Source organism: Colius striatus, chromosome 14, assembly GCF_028858725.1.
Source record: "Colius striatus isolate bColStr4 chromosome 14, bColStr4.1.hap1, whole genome shotgun sequence".
NCBI classification, from domain to species: domain Eukaryota; kingdom Metazoa; phylum Chordata; class Aves; order Coliiformes; family Coliidae; genus Colius; species Colius striatus.
In genome coordinates, this window is record NC_084772.1 from 2075061 (window position 1) to 2095428 (window position 20368).

A 20368-nucleotide genomic window follows, 5' to 3' on the forward strand; every position below is an offset into this window, starting at 1 on the left:
GCCTTTTGGATTTCTCCTGGCTCTTTACCCTATCTGCCAATAGCTGTGAGGCAGTGCAGTGACAACAATGATGTTCAAACACAAAGCTTGTGTGTTAGTCTTTGCTGGGTTAAAGGGGAGGCCAAAGGGAAGGTTTTGACATGTGTTGTGAACTCAAAGGTCCAACAGCTTTGCTTGTGATACAACAGCAAATGTGATGACAAAAAACAACTAGCAATCCCAAACAATGCTGAGCCAGGGGGCAGCTGTGGGGAAGAGAAGCTCTGCAATGCAGAGAATCTCACAATGTTGGGGGTTGGAAGAGACCTTTAGAGATCATCCAGTCCAACTCCCCTGCTAAAGCAGCTCCCATCTAGATCAGGGGGCACAGGAACGTGTCCAGGAGGAGTTGGAAACCTCCCAAGCAGGAGCCTCCACAGCCTCCCTGGGCAGCCTGGGCCAGGGCTCCCTCACTGAAACACTTTTTCCTTGTGTTTAAATGGAACTTTTTGTGTTCCAGCTTCATCCCATCAGCCCTCATCCTGTCACTGGATACAACAGATAAAGTGCTGCCCCATCCTCCTGACATCCACCCTTGAGGCATTTCTCAACACTGCTGAGGTGCCCCTGAGCTCAGGCTTCTGTTCCCCAGGCTCAACAGCCCCAGGGCTGCAGCCTTTCCTCCTCACACACATGTTCCAGCCCCTCAGCACCTTGCTGTCCCAGCCCTGGCCTCTCTCCAGCAGTTCCCTGTCCCTCTGGAGCTGGGGAGCCCAGAACTGGCCACAGGACTCCAGATGAGGCCTCAGCAGGGCAGAGCAGAGGGGGAGCAGAACCTCCCTTGACCTGCTGCTCACACTCATCCTGATGCCCCCAGGATCCACTGGCTTCTTGCCAGGAGGACACAATGAGAGTGTACATAATTTGTAGCACCTTCTGAAGCAGAGCTTAGGGCCAAGATCTCCCTCAGCCTTTGGGCTCCCTCCCCCACGATGGGGTTGTGTGAGAAAGCACCTTGCCTCCTGATAATTGTAAATGAGCCTTAAAACAGAAGAGGGAAAAGAACAAGAGGAATGCTACAAGTACATTAAAAGCTGATGATAAGGAAACATTTACTGCAGGCAAGTAGGAAAACCTTTGCATGTTTGTTTCCAGGCTGCCTTCCCCAGACCTCAGCACCAACTCCCAGTGGCTGGATCAGGTGTGGCTGAGGTGCTCGGCCAGCCGAGGATCCTTGCACAGCTTCTCCTCCAGAGCAAGGTACTTCTGTGGTGCTGTCTGCTTCTCCCTAGAACAAGTAGAGAAGTGGCAGAGGGAAAACTGCAGCAGGGCAGGGAGTATCCTACAGCATGGCTGCAGTGCTCAGCTCCTGGGAGGTGACTTGTAGACCTCCCCCGGGTGCCACTCAGGCAGCCATTCACATCACCTGTTGAGCCTCAGCTGTAGAATGCGGATGTGGAACATGGTTTCAGAGCAATGGGTGAAGTAATCCTTCTCCTCTGCTGCACTGAGCTCCTTCTGGTTTTCCCGAAACCACTGGTCCTTCTTCTGCAGCTCTTCCACTGCCTGTTGGGGAATGAGCAACCAGAAGTCAGGGTAATGGAGAGGAGAGCGCAGAGCAAAGACTGACTAAAGTGCAACTCAGAGATGAAAGAAACCACAAATCAGAGCTGGTTTATTTTCATGAGGGGCAATAATGTTGGGATGAAGCCTCACTGGAGAAAACAAGGGGAGGCAAGGCATGTTGAACAGCAAGAGGCCACAAAATCAGAATGCCTTGCTTCACTATCATCAGGAAGCATTGGAGAGCCAAATTGTCTCTGATCAACATGGGGACAGATTTCACCCTGGAGCTGTTTTGTTCTTTGATCTCACATGCTAACATGTGATAAATAAAAACACAGGCATGTTTACAGCTCTCTTAATGAAAGGAGGTTTGTTTCTTGCCTGGGGTGAGCAAGAGTGTGACGTGTGCCAGTGCAGGAGTGTCTCCAGGAAGATGCTGTGACCTGCTCTAAGTGATCCTGCTTTAGCAGAAAGGTTGGACTAGATGATCTCTAAAGGTCCCTTCCAACCCCCCACCATGCTGGGATTCTGTGCCCACCCTGCACAAGGCTGGCAATACCTTTTCCAAGCGAGCCTGGATGATGTTGGCCTTAGCAACAAAATGCTGCTTCAGATGGGTGAGGCAGTCATCCCTGACACGCAGGGCCTGCCCCTTGGTCAATGTGGCTCTGTAGCCAATTTGAATAAGGAAAGGTGCCAGATAATCCAGATCCTGTTCCTCTTGTCCCAGGGGTTCATCCTCCATTTTCTTCTTCTGGAGGGGAAAGGACAGAGAGAGTCATGGTCCCACAAACACCCTGTGATAAAGCAAAATCAAAGCAAAGGACAAGCCCCTATCCTTGAAGAAATAAAGCTTCTTTTTCCTATGGTTTGGTCAAAATGACTGCTTTGCATGCCACTCCCTCTTCCCAAGGAACTGAGCTCTTTTTTTTTCCCCATAGAGTTTATTTTCCATCATCCTTTTTAACACTTCTCATTTCTTTGATTGTAGAGACATCTCCTATACAAAACACCTTATCCACCAAGGTGCAAGAAGGGTTCTGCCAAATCCATTTGTGTTTGAGTAGAGAAAGATTAGGATGGGGTATGTTGAGTGGTACCAGCTCATAGGCTGCCAAACAGCTGCCTCTGGCATCTTTTCCCCTGCTTGTGTTTCACACCAGAGGTTTGGTGTGATCAACCTGCCCCCACCTTTCATAACCTCTTCATTCACAAAAGCTCAGGCTAAGAACCATTCACAAGAAGCACCTTGGAGGTCATGAAAAACTGCAAGTAATTATTCTTCAATCTTTTTGTATTTGTCCAGAACATTTGAGTTATTCCTCAGCAGAGATCCTGGAACAAAACTGGCTTTGCAAGTAATAATGAACACCAAGAAAGCAACTGATTCCTGTCACACCCAGCTTTGCCTCTTTGCCTAACCAAATAAAGCCTGGCTGGAAGGATGCAGCTTGGAATCTGTTATCATACACCTCCCATAATCCCTGTTATCAATTAATCCTTGTTGATTGTTTTCTTTATGAACTAAACAAACCAAACCAATAACCTTTCTTGGTCAGAAAAGTCAGAAGGCCATGGCATGACTGTGTTCTGTTTTCACAGGGAGACACCTGAAGCTGTGCTGCCTTACACCTCTTAGAGATTTGCCCCAGTATATTTTAATGATACCACAAGCTCTTCAGAGATCATTCCTCAGCCAGAAAAAGCTTACCCTGCATTTCTTTGTATACATGTCATAGCTCCAGGGATTAAAGAAGCCTACCTACCATGGCTTCATCCTCTTGTCTTCTCTTTCCATTCCTCTCTGTGTCATAAACTGAAACACCCAATGTAACAGCAGCTTCCTCACTCTCACGGGTCTTCAAAAGCTGTAACACCTGCCAAAGAAACCAGCAGGCAGCTTTCCCACAGAATGGCCTGCTAACAGAGCAGATGCTGTGGTGTGAGGATAAATATGGGTTTAATGTAGATCCTGCCAATCGATCAAACTGCTGCTGGTTGTGTTTTTAGCTTGCTGCTCAACATGAGCTTCTTGAGCACAATTACTGGTGTTATTTGTTGAGCTCTTCAGGAGTCTTGCCACTGCTTTAGATGTTGATGGTTTACTTCTTTGTCTGGGGCCCTTTAGCTTGGAAAGGGGGAGGCTAAGGGGTGACCTCATGAATGTGTACAAATCCATCAAGGGTGGGTGTGAGGAGGCTGGAGCCAGGCTGTGCTCAGGGATGGCCAATGATAGCACAAAGGGCAACAGGGACAAGCTGCAACAGAAGAGGTTCCAAAGAGACACAAGGAAGAATTTGTTCCCTGTTGAGGTGAGGGAGCACTGGCAGGGGCTGCCCAGATGGGCTGTGGAGGCTCCTTCTCTGGAGACATTCCAACCCAGCTGGATGAGTTCCTGTGTGCCCTGCTCTGGGTGGTGCTGCTCTGGCAGGGGGTTGCACTGGATGAGCTTTGGAAGTCCCTTCCAGCCCTTGAGCTTCTCTGATTCTGTGACATATATAGAGCACAACCCATGTGAATATTTTGTCTGTTGACACATCAAGACTGGGAGATTTGGCAAGGTGTCCATGAGGTGACAGTGACCTGGCTTCAAATCTCTGGAAAATAAATGGACTTTTGCAATCTTGTTCATAATTATTCCTAGTCTTCAGTGCTAATATAGCTGAGCATTCCCACACCAGCTCCTTCAGGGTGGCTCCTTCCTCCCAGAAACATGAAAATGAATCCAAGTCCAATAGCTTTGCCTCCATCTGCTAGCATGGTTGTGTTTTGTGGTGACAAAGGCATGCAGGCACACAGACTTGTGATGCTGGTCACTGTGTTGAGCAGTACCTGCACGTGGCTTTTAAGAAATATCTCCCTACAGTTGCTCCCACAAAAAAGCACTGCAATATTTTGGATAGGACTTCCTGGAAATGCCCAGCAACCAGGTACAACATTGCCTACAATGTCCTCTCTTTTTGGTCTCATGCCCAGCAGAAGGGAGGCACATTTCCAGTGCCCTGATTCATGTGCTGCCATCTGCTCTCTGGAGCTTTCTTCCACTTGGAGAAGGAAGAGTAAGAGCAGGAGCTGGAAAGTGCCTGACTCTCCATAAACATATTCAAGCTACACCTTTACTGAACAATGGCTTAGTAATTCAGCACAAGGGACTGGCTTTGTGACACCAGATCCCAGTTTATGCTGAGGATGCTGTGGCAACCAGTCAGCTGAAACCATTTCCATGCCCAACCAGCTCTGACAGCAGCACGGACACCTCCCCATTACCTCTGCTTCAGATTGCTGGATGTGTTGCTTCAGCTGCTTCTCTTCCTCTGTTAGCTCCTGCAACAACTTGTACAGATGGAGCAGCTTCTCATCTCTCTCAGATGACCCTGCCTGGAAGCAGATGAGCTAGTGAAAACCAGCAGTGCTGTCTGGGTGCATGGGAGCAGGTACTCTGCTAACAGAAATCAGCCCAATTCTGCTACAGTCAATCCAGTGATGCTGATTCCCACCACTGAAACATCTAACCCAGGGTCAACAGTTGATTAGACTTTGTTTTGACTTTGCATCCATGTCATGTGAGCCACCTGAGCTTTGCTGAGGCTGCTGTCATGTGGTTGGAACCAGTTTTGCAGGGTTAGAGATGAAAGGATGGCTCTCCAGAAATTGTACCTTCTCCCCATCAGGAAACAGAAACTTGCACAACATTCAAAGAAAAGCCCCGTCTTTGCAATCTCTGTCTGATTTTCCTCAGTGTGATTGTGCAGCATCACTGCAGAATTTGCTGGCAGGCTTGTGCCCCTGGTTACACACTCCCAGCAATGCTGTTAGTGGGCTGACCCCTCTGCCCCCAGTGAGAGAACTGGGCTTCATGACAGCACTCCACTTCTTTCTGGAGTATGTTCCCTTTAATGCTGTCTGTCTACCAGCAATGCATTAAGCCTCAGCAACTTGCTTTGCATCTGCAGGGGAAACTCTGGGACATTTAAGCAATGATGTTGCCCAAGAAATCCATGGAGCTAGACCCCAGGATGTCTGCCTCTGCCATGTATCTCTTCAAGGGAGAACAGGAGAGGAAATTTCAGCTTCCCTGCCATGAACCCATAGGGCTGAGCCAAACAGCTGCTGAACCAGCATCTTGCAGGATCCCAGTGGCTGTGCCCATGCTGCCTGATGAGGAAGCCTGGGAAGTGACCTCAGGCACAGCTAGAGCAAGCCTGTCCTACTTCCAGCCTTGGTGCTGTCAGCCTGGAGGCTGACTGTGAGGGCAGCATGGAAGATGTCATGCTTGTAGCTCTCCCACTGACATAACACCTTCCCTCTGTGTCTTGTCATCTAGAAAAACTCCAAGCCACAAGTAGTTTTCTCCATACCTGGTATGTGATGCACATTTCTGGGGTCATGATGGCTTCATTTGCTTTCATATCATTCTCTGCCACTTTGAAGAAATCCTTCTTTGAGGCAGTAATGTATTTGTCCTTGAGGTGGTATGTCAGATGGATTGACTCCTCTGAGATCAGGAAGATACGTTCTGCTACATCTTCATCAGCTGGCTTTTCTAGGTTTCTGTGGAAACACTCCTTGATTTGCTAACAAGGGGGGAAAGAAAGAGATGGAAGCAGGTTAGACAGGACAGAAAACTGGCAAGATTTGCAGAGTGTTGTGTACAAAGCCAAGATAAAAAAAAGGGCTTCTCTGCCTGGATTACAATGGCATCTCTTGGCCCACGTTGCTGTTCTTTCCTGTGTCTGACAAAAAGCACAAAGCTGCTGAGAGCAAAACAGAAGTCTCCTATTTGTGGAGCTGAGTACGCTCTCCGAGCTCAAAGGTACCTTGGGGTGCATCCCTGCCTGACAGAACTGCAGGATCAAGGTATTTTGGAGCACAACAGCTTCCCACATTCCTCAAGACAGGGAAGGAAAAAGGAGCATGTGTGGTGCAGGCCACTGCAGGGCTCTGTCTTGGCAGGTTAAGTGTCTCGAGCCAGACATTTCCTCCCACCCTGCTGCTGCAACTCAGGCCTGAGCAGAGGAAAAGCTCACACTGAATCAGAGCAATGAGCCACTTCCTCAGCAACCTACCATGAAATCATTTTCTTGCTTTTGAGTCTTGTGAAAATTAGAGCCCCAGGATCAGTCAAGCTTTGTTTCTTTCCTCTGACACACACGTTCCATGTCCTGCTTTCCTAGGTTCACTCCAGCTGCCCCCTGCAGTTCGTAGCTCCCTGTCACACGAAAAGCTGAGAGACACTGGATGTCTCATCTGGTGTCTCACCTTGTCTGTGCCCACTGAAAACGCACCTAAAGCCTTAGGCTATATATTTTGCATAGTATAAATATCCCAGTGACAGCTATTTCTCTGCTCCTGCCTCATCCATACCACTATGTTCACGTCAGCTCTGGCACCAGCCAAGGGAACTGGCTTTCCTCGCTTGCCGAAGCAGACGTGCCGGAGGTGCAGGAAGTCCTCCCGTCCCACGAAGCACTCTGTCATCTCCTCAGCCTTTGCAACACGTTTCTGGAGGCCATCGACTCTTGCCTCGTGGTAAAACTCCATTGTGTGGTCAGCCTCTGGTTCCAGCCTTGTGTAGGTGTGAGCTAAGGATGTGAGAGAGGTTGGACGTGCTTTCAGAGTTGGTGACCAGAACACCGTCACCACAGGTGTGGCCAAGGAAGTGTCACTTTCTTCAGCAGCCAATAAACCAACTGAATGTAAAAGAAGGAGGAGGGAAGTTCTCTCCTCACACAGGGACTCATCCAGCTGGGTTTGAATGTCTCCAGAGAAGGAGACTCCACAGGCCATCTGGGCAGCCCCTGCCAGTGCTCCCTCACCTCAGCAGGGAATAAACTCTTCCTTGTGTTTCTTTGGTACCTCTTCTGTTCCAGCTTGTCCCCATTGCCCCTTGTCCTGTCACTGGCAATCACTGAGCACAGCCTGGCTCCAGCCTGGGCCCTGCTCTTCCCAAACCAGGATTGGGTACAGCATCTTGGGGTGAAATGTTCCTTTAGAATCACAGAATGGTAGGGGTTGGAAGGGACCTATCAAAATCATCTAGTCCAAACCCTCTGCTAAAGATCAATAGATCTAATGCAGGACTTTCTCTCCCCCAACTGCACAACACTGAGAGACTAAACATAATCCTAAGGGGGAGGTTTGTACTTGAATCTCAGAATAGAAGGGGTTGGAAGGGCCCTGCAGAGCTGCTGCAGCCCCAGCCCCTGCTCCAGCAGCTTCCCCTGGCTCAGGGGGCACAGGAACGTGTCCAGCTGGGGTTGGAAACCTCCTGAGAAGGAGCCTCCACACCCTCCCTGGGCAGCCTGGGCCAGGGCTCCCTCACCTCGGCACCAAAGGACTTGCTCCTTGTTTTTAAGTGGAATTGTTTGTGTTCTAGCTCATGTCCCTTACCCCTTGTCCTGTCCCTGGGCACCACAGAGCAAAGCCCATCCCCATCCTCCTGACACCCACCCTTGAGGCATTTGTCAGCATTGCTGAGGTGCCCCTGAGCTCAGGCTTCTCTTCCCCAGGCTCAACAGCCCCAGGGCTGCAGCCTTTCCTCCTCACACACACGTTCCAGCCCCTCAGCCTCTTGCTGGCCCTGCCCTGGCCTCTCTGCAGCAGTTCCCCTGGTAAAAGTAAATTCCATCACCCTCTCTGTGTGACAGGTATGCATTTTGTTATGCTGGGGGGAGCACTGTCCAAGACTGGAAGCCCACAACTCAACTCTCTCCACTGAAGACCATTTTCTTTATCTAGGTGATTCATCCCATAAGCTTGCCACCCCCACCCCAACTTTGGGCTTTTGACACTGCTAGAAAGGATTCACATGAAGTGCCACCAGCCACAGTGACTGCCTGGATGGGCTGGAATACCTTTAAGAGCAAGGAGGTGTCCTGGGCTGAAGCAGTCTCTGGTCAGTTGGGTTTGTTTATTTATTTCTCTTGTATCCAACATGTCCTCTCGGTTTTTGAACCATTCCTTCACCTCCACTACTTCAGCACCTGGCAGGAGACAAAAACCATTTCACAACCTCACATCACCCTGTTGAAGATTCAGCTGAGCTCTCAGGGTCTGTGCAAGCCCTCTGTGCTCCTGATATAGCCACAGCAGACTTTGTGTAGTCACTGGAATTGGCCCCATGCACAGCAGCATCCTGTAGATGAATCCTACTGTCTGAGCAGCTGACTTACACTCAGAGAGGGTTTATTCCTCTCCATCAACACAAACTAAAGTAATCAGCTTAGGGAGAGAAGGTGGCATGGTGGTTAGACTAGAGAAATTCCATCCCAAATATCTTATGTCAGGAGTAAAGGGAAATGAGATGGGAACATTACATTATCCAAGAGGGCTGAGGATAAGGCCACTATATGTCCAGTTAGGAATCTGCATGATGTCTTGACCCAGCTCCTGAAGAATAATGCTTTGGAGTATACAAATAGCCCTTTGCTATGGCTTCTGTTGACACCACTGGGAACAGTGACACTACTGTTTCCCATCCCACCAGCCTTCTGCTTCTCTGAAGGCTGCAAATCCAAGCAGCTGACCCACAACACCAAACAGCCTCACTGCTGGGAGACAGAAGCAGTGCTGTAAAGGCCTAGGGTTTGACATGAAGATGGTGAAGATGTGGTAGATAAAGTCCCTCACCCATGGGAACAGGCAGATGAGAAGGCCTGAGAGAGGATGACCACCCGCCTTCCCCCCAGGGGCCGTGTGTGCTGGGTGCAGCCAGTGTGTGGCTCATCCCTCTTACAGTCTGGGTCTGCATAGACAGTGAGGCGTTTCACCAGCCCGTTGCCATTCAGGTATGGTGCCCATTTCTCCAGTCTGGCTTTCTTGTACAGGATCACCTTCTTCCCTTGGGAACAGCGGGTCTCAAACTCTGCAGTGGGCAGGAGGGGCAGGGGAAAGAAATGACTCCCTTCTACTCAGCCCAAAGAGTTAGAGAGGGAGAAAATCATGGTCTAAGGGCAATCACACATTTCTTGCTTGTGTGAGGCTGCCAGTGAAGCTGTCAGACCCTGCCTGTTGTGCTTTAGTGTTATAACAGCTTAACAACTCTCCCAAAAGCAGGTATTTGATAGTGCACAGGCAGTACTTTGTACACAGCAGGAAAAGAAAGTCCATCCCAGGCAAAATCATGCAGCTAGCAAGAGAATACCATGTGTATGTGTGTGTGTGTCTGCAGGGGGTTGGCACTCAAACCACCAGCTACTGCTGCTTTCCCTGCTGCCCTTCCCTGCTCTACCTTGTCCATCCTGAAGGATCTCTTGAGTGAGATAAACAAGTGTCCCAAATCCACCAAAAGGTTAGCTGGGGGGCAAACAAAAGGCAAAGGAAAACTACCCACCTCTGGGAGATATGTGCACTGGGGCTACCCAGGATGGTGGCATGTCAAAACTCGTGTCTTCCTCCTGCTTTTCCTGCTGAAAAGGAGAAGCAGAGGTTTGCATTTTTGGCAGCTTCTCTTCGTGTGCCAGGAGGCACTGTGGTGCAGCTATCAGAGCCCAGCTCCTGCGAGGCTGCCCTGGGCCAGGGGAACACAGTGGCTCAGTTCTGAGAGCTGGGTGGGTGACAGGGAGCCTGAGGACAGAGGCAAGCAGCACTCTGCAGTTGAGGTGGAAGGAGAGCTTTCCTGCACCCTCACACTCTCACCAGCACACCCCCCTTCAGGCCTACCAAACAGATCTTCTCCTGGCTAATGCTTGTGCTGGAGAGGGGATACACGAGGCAATTGTCACTCAAACCAGTGACAACGGGTTTTCCTGGTGAATAATCAACTACCCACGAGCAGCAACGTGCCCTTGTGGGCAAGAGCCAATGGCAGCCTGGGGGGCATCAGGAGGAGTGTGGGCAGCTGGGCCAGGGAGGTTCTGCTCCCCTCTGCTCTGCCCTGCTGAGGCCTCAGCTGGAGTCCTGTGTCCAGTTCTGGGCTCCCCAGCTCCAGAGACAGGGAACTACTGCAGAGAGGCCAGGGCAGGGACACCAAGATGCTGAGGGGACTGGAGCATCTTCCTTCTGAGGAAAGGCTGCAGGAACTGGGGCTGTTCAGTCTGGAGAAGAGGAGACTGAGGGGGGAGCTCATTGATAGTTACAAGGATCTCACTGGTGGGTGTCAGGAGGTTGGGGCAGCACTTGTTTCTGTTGTATCCAGTGCCAGGACAAGGGGTGATGGGATGAAGCTGGAGCACAAACAGTTCCATTGAAACATAAGGGTCCAGTGTGAGATGAGGGAGCCCTGGCCCAGGCTGCCCAGGGAGGGTGTGGAAGCTCCTTTCTTGGAGGGCTTCAAACCTCACCTGGACACGTTCCTGTGTGACCTGATCTAGATGGACCTGCTTCTGCAGGGGGGTTGGACTGAATGAGCTCTAAAGGTCCCTTCCAACTCCCACCATTCTATCGTTCTATGCCCACCTTATGTAGGGAAGGGAGGACACTTTGCTCCCCATCATGGGCACAGGCTGAGGAGAGCAGATAAGAGGAGGGAACATTCTGTTCCTGCTGTTCCTCCATCCCCTTGGGCTGGGGCAATGCCTGCTTCATCATGCTGTGTTCTCCCATCAGCACAACAAACCACTGTTTTGCTTCCAGTACACAGCATTTGTTGCTATATGAAGTGTACATATATGATTTCCACACATCTGGCTGGCAGCTCTGCCTGGCAGCCAGCAGAGGAAGCTGCTCATAAGCAGAGAAAGAGCAGCCAGAAAAGAAACAGCTTGGGGTTTGGGTTTTTTTAATCATTTAATCCCAAAGGTCAATGCCCAGGAGGACTAGAAAAACACCTGAGGACACCACATAGGGTCCTGCTTCAAGAAAACATCAGAACTCTTCAAGATTGGGAAGGAAATTGAAGTTCCAACTGAAATGTAGCTAGAGCAAGAGTGATCTGACCTGGGGAGGGCAGCAGACCAGCAGCCACCAGTTCCACACAGCATCCCCACTGCGTCATGGGAGTCACTCACCACATCATCCAGCTCACTGTCACATAACTCCTTCTCTTCCTCAGCATCTGGGAGCAGCTGAAGGGGCTTGTTGCTCGCTGAAAGCATCATTTCCCAGCGGATGGGGTCACTCAAGTCAAAGATGACATCCTAGGCCATACAGAGAAAAGCCTCTTAACTCCAAGGCAGTCTCAGGGCCCTCAAGCTACACTGAACATCATTCTTGCCCATTGGCAGTGCTCTGGGCCTGGACTCTAGACAGACCCTGGATCTCAGGGAGGTGGGCTTGTCAGACTCTTGGCTGGCTGGTGGGACCCCAAAAACCAGCCCTGTGCCTAGAGGGCTGCAGACCCCTTTCCTCATGTCACCTCTGCCACAGGTGAGAGGCAGTTGCTGGAAGTGCTTGTGCCTCCTTCCTTGGGGCATGCATGGCCCTAAGGTCAGCTTGCTCTAACTCAGACCCTCACCTCCCAGACTGGGAGTAGCTGAGGTGTGAGAAGAGCCTAATCGAGATGTTTCCTGCCTCACTCAAAGCATCCTCTGCCTTTAAAGCTGTTGTTTGAGAGGATGGGTGTGCAGTCAGCCTCCAAAGCTGATATTCTAGCACTGTAAGGGTTTTATTAAGTGGTGTCATCTGTGTTTGCTAGCTCAGGAGCTGGAATGTCCTGGAGTAGATCCAGAGTCTATGTAATCAGAGCAAAGGCAACACAGGGTCTGGTTAAATGGAAGCTGGCACCACTGATGTTGGGCTAGCCCAGGGCTTTAGCTAGCCCAGGCACAGGGCTGCTCCAGGGCTCTTTACCTTGCAGCCATTGCAGCAGTCCTGCATGTTCACCCAGTAGTTCCTGTGGTTCCAGACACTCTCAATCCCAAGGAAGTGCTCATCTGTGGTGCTGTGGCTGTTGCCTGTGAAGGGGTTGATGAAGAAGGCCTCAGGAACCTCCCTCTTGCCAGCCAGAACCAAAACCCAGGCGTGCACCCGTAAGCCACGCAAAGGGTCCCGCTTGGGCTTCTCCACTCCCTGCAGCAGAGGAGGAATTACTGTCATTTAATCACCACTTTGATTCAATCCAGCATCAATCTTACTCTCCTTTCTGCCCATTTCTAAAGATTTCCAGGCCCTTAATGCTCTTCAGAAGAGTGAGGCAGTACTTAGCACATAGCCCTGTGCCAGCACACACAGCGTTCCCAGAGGCCAAGTGCTGCTGGCCATGCTCAGGGTTGTGTTGTACTGCAGGGGCACAGGGTGGTGACCTCCTTTCTTTGGTCAGCCATCACTAGAGTCTCAGCTCTTACTCCTAGAGTTTACCATGAGGTGGACCTCACTAGCTTACCTTGACCTGCTCTTCTGTTTCCTTCCTCTTTTGAGCAGCTTCAGTTTCTGCCTTCTTCTTGGCCTCCTGTTGAAGCTCAAACTTGCTCTGCAGGTCTGGTGGGGGCTTAACTCTATACTTGTTGGACTTCTTCATCCCCTCTTTTGGTACCTGCCTCCACAAAAGCAAGGTGTTGCTGTGAAACCCAGCAAAGGTTCAAAGAAGGGAGAAAATATAGAGCTTATAGGTACTTCCCCATTCCCAAGCCTTGGCAGTTTGCACTATTGAACTTGGTGAGCAGGAATTCAGTAAAGCCAAAGAGGCCTCTTAAGAAACTGTGGAAAATCACTCAAAAAGACCCCTTTGGTGAGGTCCCTGCTTGGTACAGACTGAAACCCAGTGTGGGCCTCAAGCTGTCCACACTAGCTCAACCCTGGAGCTCCCTGGAAACAAAGTGGGGGAACATGTCTGTAGATCTCACCTCCTGTGGCTTCCTGAGCAGGGGGCACAGCGCCAGGCTCTCATCCAGGGTGCACATCTCATGGGTGGCATAGCCATGCACACAGTAGGCATCATACCCAGCCCCAATCAGCATGGAGCACAGCAGCACACTGAAGTCAAAGCAGTTCCCTCGCTGGTATTTCAGGATGGTGGTTGGGGAATAAAGTGAACTGGGCTTGAAAGAGAGAGAGGAGTGTTCAGAGCATGTCTGGTGAAGCTGAAACATGCACCAGGCAGAGAGCAGGGGAGAGAGAGAGAGGGGGGGGGCATTGCTCATATCCCCAGGCTCTGCACCCACAGGGAACCTGTGATATCAAATTCCTGTATAAACCAGACTCCAAAAGTCCTCAAAAGTGATCTGAGGAGATTCTGACCCCAAATCCAGTGACATATTTAACCATAGGAAGCACTTTTTCCCCTGAGAGGGGTGTGAGCCCCTGTGCCAGGCTGCCCAGGGAGCTGGGGCAGTGCCCAGCCCTGGAGGGATCCCAAAGCCCTGGAGCTGAGGTGCTGAGGGCTGTGGGTCAGTGCTGGGCTGGGCAGGGTGAGGCCAGGGCTGGGACTTGCTGATCCCAAAGGTCTTTTCCAACCAAAATGATTCTGTGATTCTATGAAATGGGCAGGAGAAGCTCACCAAGCTGCTGGAAATCTGATGCTAACCACAGCTCTGGAGTGGGGTTTAGCTCCAGCTCTAGCTGGGCTGTCTGCAGTGTTTCAAAGCAGAAGACAAAGGGAACACATTCTCTTCTGGCCCTCACTGGTGACTGAGCAAAGATACCAATATGCATATAGAGAGGTTCTGTGTAGACAGTCTGTTCCTGCACCTCCACCATCACCTTAGGTGACTGAGGCAGTCTGTGTCTGCTAAGCAGAGTTATATTCTCTGTGGTTGCAAAGTGCTAAAGTTCCTCTTGAAGCCCCAAGAGTCTTGGGACACAACTGGCCAGCATGGAGCTGGTGGGGGTTGTTTGAGGCACTCTGCAGGGCTTCAGCATCCCCTGCTAAGAGAATGTGCTCCCTTTGCCTTAGCTGATTCACACCAGCCAAGAACTTGCCCCAACTCTGGCATCATCCCTTCTTTCCAGGCTAGAATTCTCCCTTTAGCCACTCCAAAATATCCCCCAAATTGTGACAGAAAGATCTAAAGCCACTAAGAACTGGTCACTGAACTCAAGCATTATCCAAATTGCCTTGTTCTTTGGAGGGGAAGCTTGTCAGCCATTGCAGCCCACAGCAGAGCAGAGAATCCCAGCATGGTGGGGGCTGGAAGGGCCCTGCAGAGCTCATCCTGCCCCAGCCCCTGCTCAAGCACCTTCCCCTGGCTCAGGGGGCACAGGTTGGGAACCTCCTGAGAAGGAGCCTCCACACCCTCCCTGGGCAGCCTGGGCCAGGGCTCCCTCACCTCAGACCCAAAGGACTTGTTCCTCCTGGGCCAGGGGAACTGTTTGTGTTCCAGCCTGTGCCCATCACCCCTTGTCCTGTCCCTGGGCACCACAGAGAGAAATCCCCACCCTATCCTCTTGCCTGAGCAGTTGGTCATGGGAGTGACAGAAAGCAGGATCAGGCCCAATCTTGTAGAAATGGTGCTTAATTGCTTGACAGGTACAACACTGTACATGTACTGGGATTACAGCTCCAAACAGCAACACAGGGCCTGGGAGAATCAGGGGGTTGCCTAAGTAATGAAGGGATGAGTCCTTTGTAATCCCAGCCCCTGGGGTTTCTACACTGTGTCCCCTTGAAAGGCTCTTCTGCAGCCTCTGGTATGGGGCTGTTGCTGATGGGGCCACAGCCAATTCCTTACCGGTGTGATGGGGCACTTGAGGGGCTCCATGGTGAGGTAATCAGAGACAAAGCTGGCACAGCCATCCCAGTGGTAAAGCTCTGGGTAAGGCAGCAGGGTTGGCCTCAGTGTAGTGCTCACAAACTTCTGTCAGGGCAACAAGAGGACTTTGGTTAGGCAACAGATGCTTGGCAGAGTGCCCTGTCCAAAGCTATCCCCCCTGACCAGCACTGCATGTCACAGCTCACATTCCATCTCACCCCAGGGTGTATCAACAACATCAGGAACCTGCATCTCCTGTTCTGAGATGCAACCTGCATGGGGCTGAGAAGCCTTCTGCTTGGCTGTGGCTAAAACATCAAGCTCATCAGACACATTACACATGTGAGCCAGCTGTTGTCTTAGTTTCCAAGCAAGACATACAGGTCCTGCCCTTTCCAGCTCTTACATCCTCCTGCATCTCTTGCCTTGCATGTTAATGATACAGTAAGTGTTGGGAAAGCTGGTCTAAAGTAGCAATTCAGGTGCCTCAGGGAGCATCAGGTCTAGAACTAGACAACTGTTGTGCAACATGGGTCCAGAACCAAACCACAAGCTTCCACATTTGCTTCCTTCCCTGTAACTTCTGCAAAGATCACACCAGGACCTAATTCTTGATCCAGATGCCCTGTGACTGAGCCTTTATTTCATGTGTTTCCTTCACAGAATCCCAGAAGCCCAGCATGGTGGGGGCTGGAAGGGCTCTGCAGAGCTGCTGCAGCCCCAGCCCCTGCTCCAGCAGCTTCCCCTGGCTCAGGGGGCACAGGAACGTGTCCAGCTGGGGTTGGAAACCTCCTGAGCAGGAGCCTCCACACCCTCCCTGGGCAGCCTGGGCCAGGGCTCCCTCACCTCAGCACCAAAGGACTTGCTCCTCCTGGGCCAGGGGAACTGTTTGTGTCCCAGCCTGTGCCCATCACCCCTTGTGCTGTCCCTGGGCACCACAGAGCAAAGCCCATCCCCATCCTCCTGACACCCACCCTTGAGGCATTAATCAGCATTGCTGAGGTGCCCCCTCAGCCTTCTCTTCAGCACCACCATGTGCCCTGGTACAACGCATTGGACAGGCAGGTTGTTCCCAGGGTGCTGTGTGCCTGCTGTGGGCACAGCAAGGGGTTCTCCCCTCCCTTTGGAGGGCAGGAAGGGCTGCTGCCCTTCCCCAGTGGCTGGCACAGCCGTGTGCCCGTGGCACAGCCCCTCACCAGCCCGTACCTCCACACCACACTCGTTGGGAGGGTGCAGGAAGAGCGGCTTGCGGTCGGGGCAGAGGTGGGTGTACTGCTGGAAGAAGTGAGCAGCAACCTGCAGCAGCTTCTTTTCCTTCAGGGAATTGGTCTTGTAGGAGGATGGTAGCTGAGATGTGTCAATGGAACTCCAGTCAAAATCACTGCCAGGGTGGGAGGAGGCAGAGAGACACAGGTAAGCAGCTGGGAACAGTTTGGGCAAGGTGACCTGCTATCAAAACATGGCAAGGACTCCCTGTTTCCCAGGGAAAACAAAGGGAATCACATCCAAGGACATGATTTTGACAGAGCCAAGCTTCTCTGGAGTGATGGCAAGCTGATGTACACCCAGAGGCTCAGGGGATCTTTATACAGTGTCCTGATATGGATGCAGCGAATGGATGTACAATGAGCTGAGTTATCTTTTCTTACACACATCCATCCTTGGACAAACACACCAGGCACAAAAGCTTCTCTCTCCCCTCCCTGTGCAAAGGGACCACACGTGTGCAATCTCCCCACTGATCCCAAAGGGACCATCTCTGCTCCTCCCAGGAACTGACAGACACACATGACTCACAGTACATTGCTTGGCACACAGGCTTGCTCCACAGACACCTTCCCCTCCAGGTCCTGGAGGTCATCAGTCATCTCCAAAGCCTTCAGCCCTTCTTCTTCTCTTTGGTCCTCTTCCTCCTTCTCCTCCAGGACCTCCATTCTGCCTCCTCGTGGGCACTACAGAAATGCATGCACCAGGGTGAATTCAGGGATGGGATTCAGATGTAGAGCAACACAGAAGCACTCACATTGTGGCCACAGCTATTTAGCTCACGAGCACGGCTGAGGCAGCCAGAAGTGTGCCAGTAAAGGATGAGCTCAGTCTGAGTTTGGGCTGGGCTTGGTAAATAGGTGGCTGCTGCATGTTTCTGGATGCCTCCAGCATGGGGGTGATTACAGAAGAGGGGAGCCTGGCTCAGTAGGCACAGCACAGCCCCATGTCCAGCCTCAGATCATGGTGCATCTTGTTTCCTCCACCACAGAGAAACCAGAGCCACGGGCTGCACTGAGCCTGCCTGGCTCAGGAGCCTTGGAGGGAGGGGGGTGTTTTGCAGCAGTCAGCAGCCTCCAAGGTCAGAAAGCTGCTTATGTTATTTATTTGCATCAAGGGGAGGCTGGGGGCTGTTTGTTTCCCCTTCCTTGCGGTCAGACTGACTCCAGAAGCAGCGGACACACCGACCTTGCACTGAGGGGGGTCACAGAATCATAGAATATAATCCCAGAGTGGTGGGGGCTGGAAGGGCCCTGCAGAGCTGCTGCAGCCCCAGCCCCTGCTCCAGCAGCTTCCCCTGGCTCAGGGGGCACAGCAACGTGTCCAGCTGGGGTTGGGAACCTCCTGAGAAGGAGCCTCCACACCCTCCCTGGGCAGCCTGGGCCAGGGCTCCCTCACCTCAGCACCAAAGGACTTGCTCCTTGTGTTTAAGTGGAACTGTTTGTGTTCTGGCTCATGTCCATCACCCCTTGTGCTGTCCCTGGGCACCACAGAGCAAAGCCCATCCCCATCCTCCTGACACCCACCCTTGAGGCATTTCTCAGCATTGCTGAGGTGCCCCTGAGCTCAGGCTTCTCTTCCCCAGGCTCAACAGCCCCAGGGCTCAGCCTTTCCTCCTCACACACATGTTCCAGCCCCTCAGCACCTTGGTGTCCCTGCCCTGGCCTCTCTGGGGACGGGCACTGCTCCCCAGCCCCTGCATCAGGCCGGCAGCCGCCTGCTGCCCCTGCAGCCCCCAGCCCACAGCACAGCCCCGCTGCAGCTGCAGCCACCCCTGCAGTCCCTGGACCCACAGCACAGCCCCGCTGCAGCTGCAGCCACCCCTGCAGCCCACAGCCCACAGCACAGCCCCCGGACCCCCAGCACAGCCCCGCTGCAGCTGCAGCCGCCCCTGCAGCCCACAGCCCACAGCACAGCCCCGCTGCAGCTGCAGCCACCCCTGCAGCCCACAGCCCACAGCACAGCCCCCGGACCCCCAGCACAACCCCGCTGCAGCTGCAGCCGCCCCTGCAGCCCACAGCCCACAGCACAGCCCCCAGACCCACAGCACAGCCCCCGGACCCCCAGCACAGCCCCGGTGCAGCCGCAGCCCTCGCTCCCTCGCCCCGGCCTCACCGCCGCCGCCGGGCACCATGGTAACGGCTGGCGCCGCGGGGCCGCTCCCTGCCCCGGACCTTGCCGCAGCGGCCCCGGGGGCCAACGCACAGCCCCCCTCAGGCCTCCTGCCACAGCCTCCCCGGCGACTCCTCAGGTGCCCATCCCACAGCCCCTTGTCAGCCCCATCCTGAGCCTGTCCCTGTCTGGGAGCTGCTGACAGCCCTACACAGCCCCCTCCCTCCAGAAGATTTTTGGGCAAAATGAGGAGGAAACAGCCAAACCCTCCCCCGCAGGACTGCTTTGTCACCCACCACTTGCGACCCTAAGGTTGCTCCTATCAGGAGTTGCAGGCTCTTTAAAAGAAAAGCCAAAACCCACACAAAGTCTCCCCCATTCCTCATCCTTTCCCTTTGTCAGCTGCTCTTTTGCATCTCCAAGCAGCTCTGTGCAAGCTTCTGCCACATTTAATGGCTTTGTTAAAGCAATTAAACAGAGATTCTCACCCAAAGGCTGGCAGCAAGGGATGGCAGGAAGCCCTGTCTCTTTGTTTTAATTGGCAGTTCATTAAGCTGTAAGCAGGGTCAGGTGCTGAACACTTTCGCTTTCTGGCTTTCGTTGTGGTTAGGGAAGAAGCAAACGGTGGCTGGATGCTCACATTCGCTGCTGGTGTTGTGGTGGCTGCAGCAATTCGAGCTCTGAGGATCCACAGAGCACAGTATTACAGAATGGTGGGGTTGGAAGGGACCTTTAGAGCTCATCCAGCCCAACCCCCTGCAGAAGCAGCTCCCACCTAGATCAGGTCACACAGGAACGTGTCCAGGTGGGGTTTGAAGCCCTCCAAGGCAGGAGCCTCCACACCCTCCCTGGGCAGCCTGGGCCAGGGCTCCCTCACTCAAACACTGACACAGTTTTCCCTTGTGTTTCAATGGAACTGTTTGTGTTCCAGCTTCATCCCATCACCCCTTGTCCTGGCACTGGACACAACAGAAACAAGTGCTGCCCCAACCTCCTGACACCCACCAGTGAGATATTTGTAACTATCAATGAGCTCCCCCCTCAGTCTCCTCTTCTCCAGCCCCAGGTCCCACAGCCTTTCCTCAGAAGGAAGATGCTCCAGTCCCCTCAGCATCTTGCTGTCCCTGCACTGGCCTCTCTCCAGCAGCTCCCTGTCCCTCTGGAGCTGGGGAGCCCAAAACCTCCCTGTGTTTCTGAAAGCCACACTTTGGGGGAGGTTTGTAGAATGACAGAATGGGGGGGGTGGGAAGGGACCTTTAGAGCTCATCCAGCCCAACCCCCTGCAGAAGCAGCTCCCACCTAGATCAGGTCACACAGGAACGTGTCCAGGTGGGGTTTGAAGCCCTGCAAGGCAGGAGCCTCCACACCCTCCCTGGGCAGCCTGGGCCAGGGCTCCCTCACTCAAACACTGACACAGTTTTGCCTTGTGTTTCAATGGAGCTTGTTGTGTTCCAGCTTCATCCCATCACCCCTTGTCCTGGATACAACAGAAACAAGTGCTGCCCCAACCTCCTGACACCCACCAGTGAGATATTTGTAACTATCAATGAGCTCCCCCCTCAGTCTGCTCCAGACTGAACAGCCCCAGGTCCCACAGCCTTTCCTCAGAAGGAAGATGCTCCAGTCCCCTGATCATCTTGGTGGCTCTGCCCTGGCCTCTCTCCAGCAGTTCCCTGTCCCTCTGGAGCTGAGGAGCCCAGAACTGGACACAGGACTGAAGCCTCAGCAGGGCAGAGCAGAGGGACAGCACAACCTCCCTGGCCCTGCTGCCCACACTCTTCTTGATGTATCAAGAAACATCACTTAGAGTGATTACTGCTGTTTGCAGCTGGTTACTGTTTCCCAGACAAGTCAGGGTAGGACCAAGCCCTCATCTCTCC

General features: G+C 52.6%; 1 protein-coding gene across 1 annotated transcript; it reads right to left on the reverse strand.

The window, feature by feature from the left end:
- Positions 1 to 1062: 1062 nt before the first annotated feature.
- DRC7 (dynein regulatory complex subunit 7) lies at positions 1063 to 17044 on the reverse strand. The gene is made up of 17 exons (XM_062007435.1): positions 16908 to 17044; positions 16317 to 16491; positions 15090 to 15215; positions 13266 to 13460; positions 12806 to 12955; positions 12274 to 12492; positions 11493 to 11621; positions 9878 to 9953; positions 9281 to 9409; positions 8400 to 8528; positions 6910 to 7127; positions 5904 to 6119; positions 4813 to 4923; positions 3312 to 3422; positions 2105 to 2299; positions 1406 to 1545; positions 1063 to 1267 (listed from the first exon to the last, which is right to left on the reverse strand). Exons 1-17 carry the CDS (start codon positions 17042 to 17044, stop codon positions 1177 to 1179), a joined length of 2547 nt encoding a protein of 848 aa, XP_061863419.1. The 3' UTR covers positions 1063 to 1176.
- Positions 17045 to 20368: the final 3324 nt, after the last annotated feature.

What these genes read in the sequence shown, in the direction of transcription:
- DRC7 (XM_062007435.1), bottom strand. Translation starts at nt 17,044, where the DNA reads ATGGAGGTCCTGGAGGAGAAGGAGGAAGAGGACCAAAGAGAAGAAGAA. An exon ending in CCAACGAGTGTGGTGTGGAG is followed by an intron (nt 15,216 to 16,316) that starts GTACGGGCTGGT and finishes TTGCCCTGACAG; the next exon opens with AAGTTTGTGAGCACTACACT. An exon ending in TGCTCAGGAAGCCACAGGAG is followed by an intron (nt 12,956 to 13,265) that starts GTGAGATCTACA and finishes TTGTGGAGGCAG; the next exon opens with GTACCAAAAGAGGGGATGAA.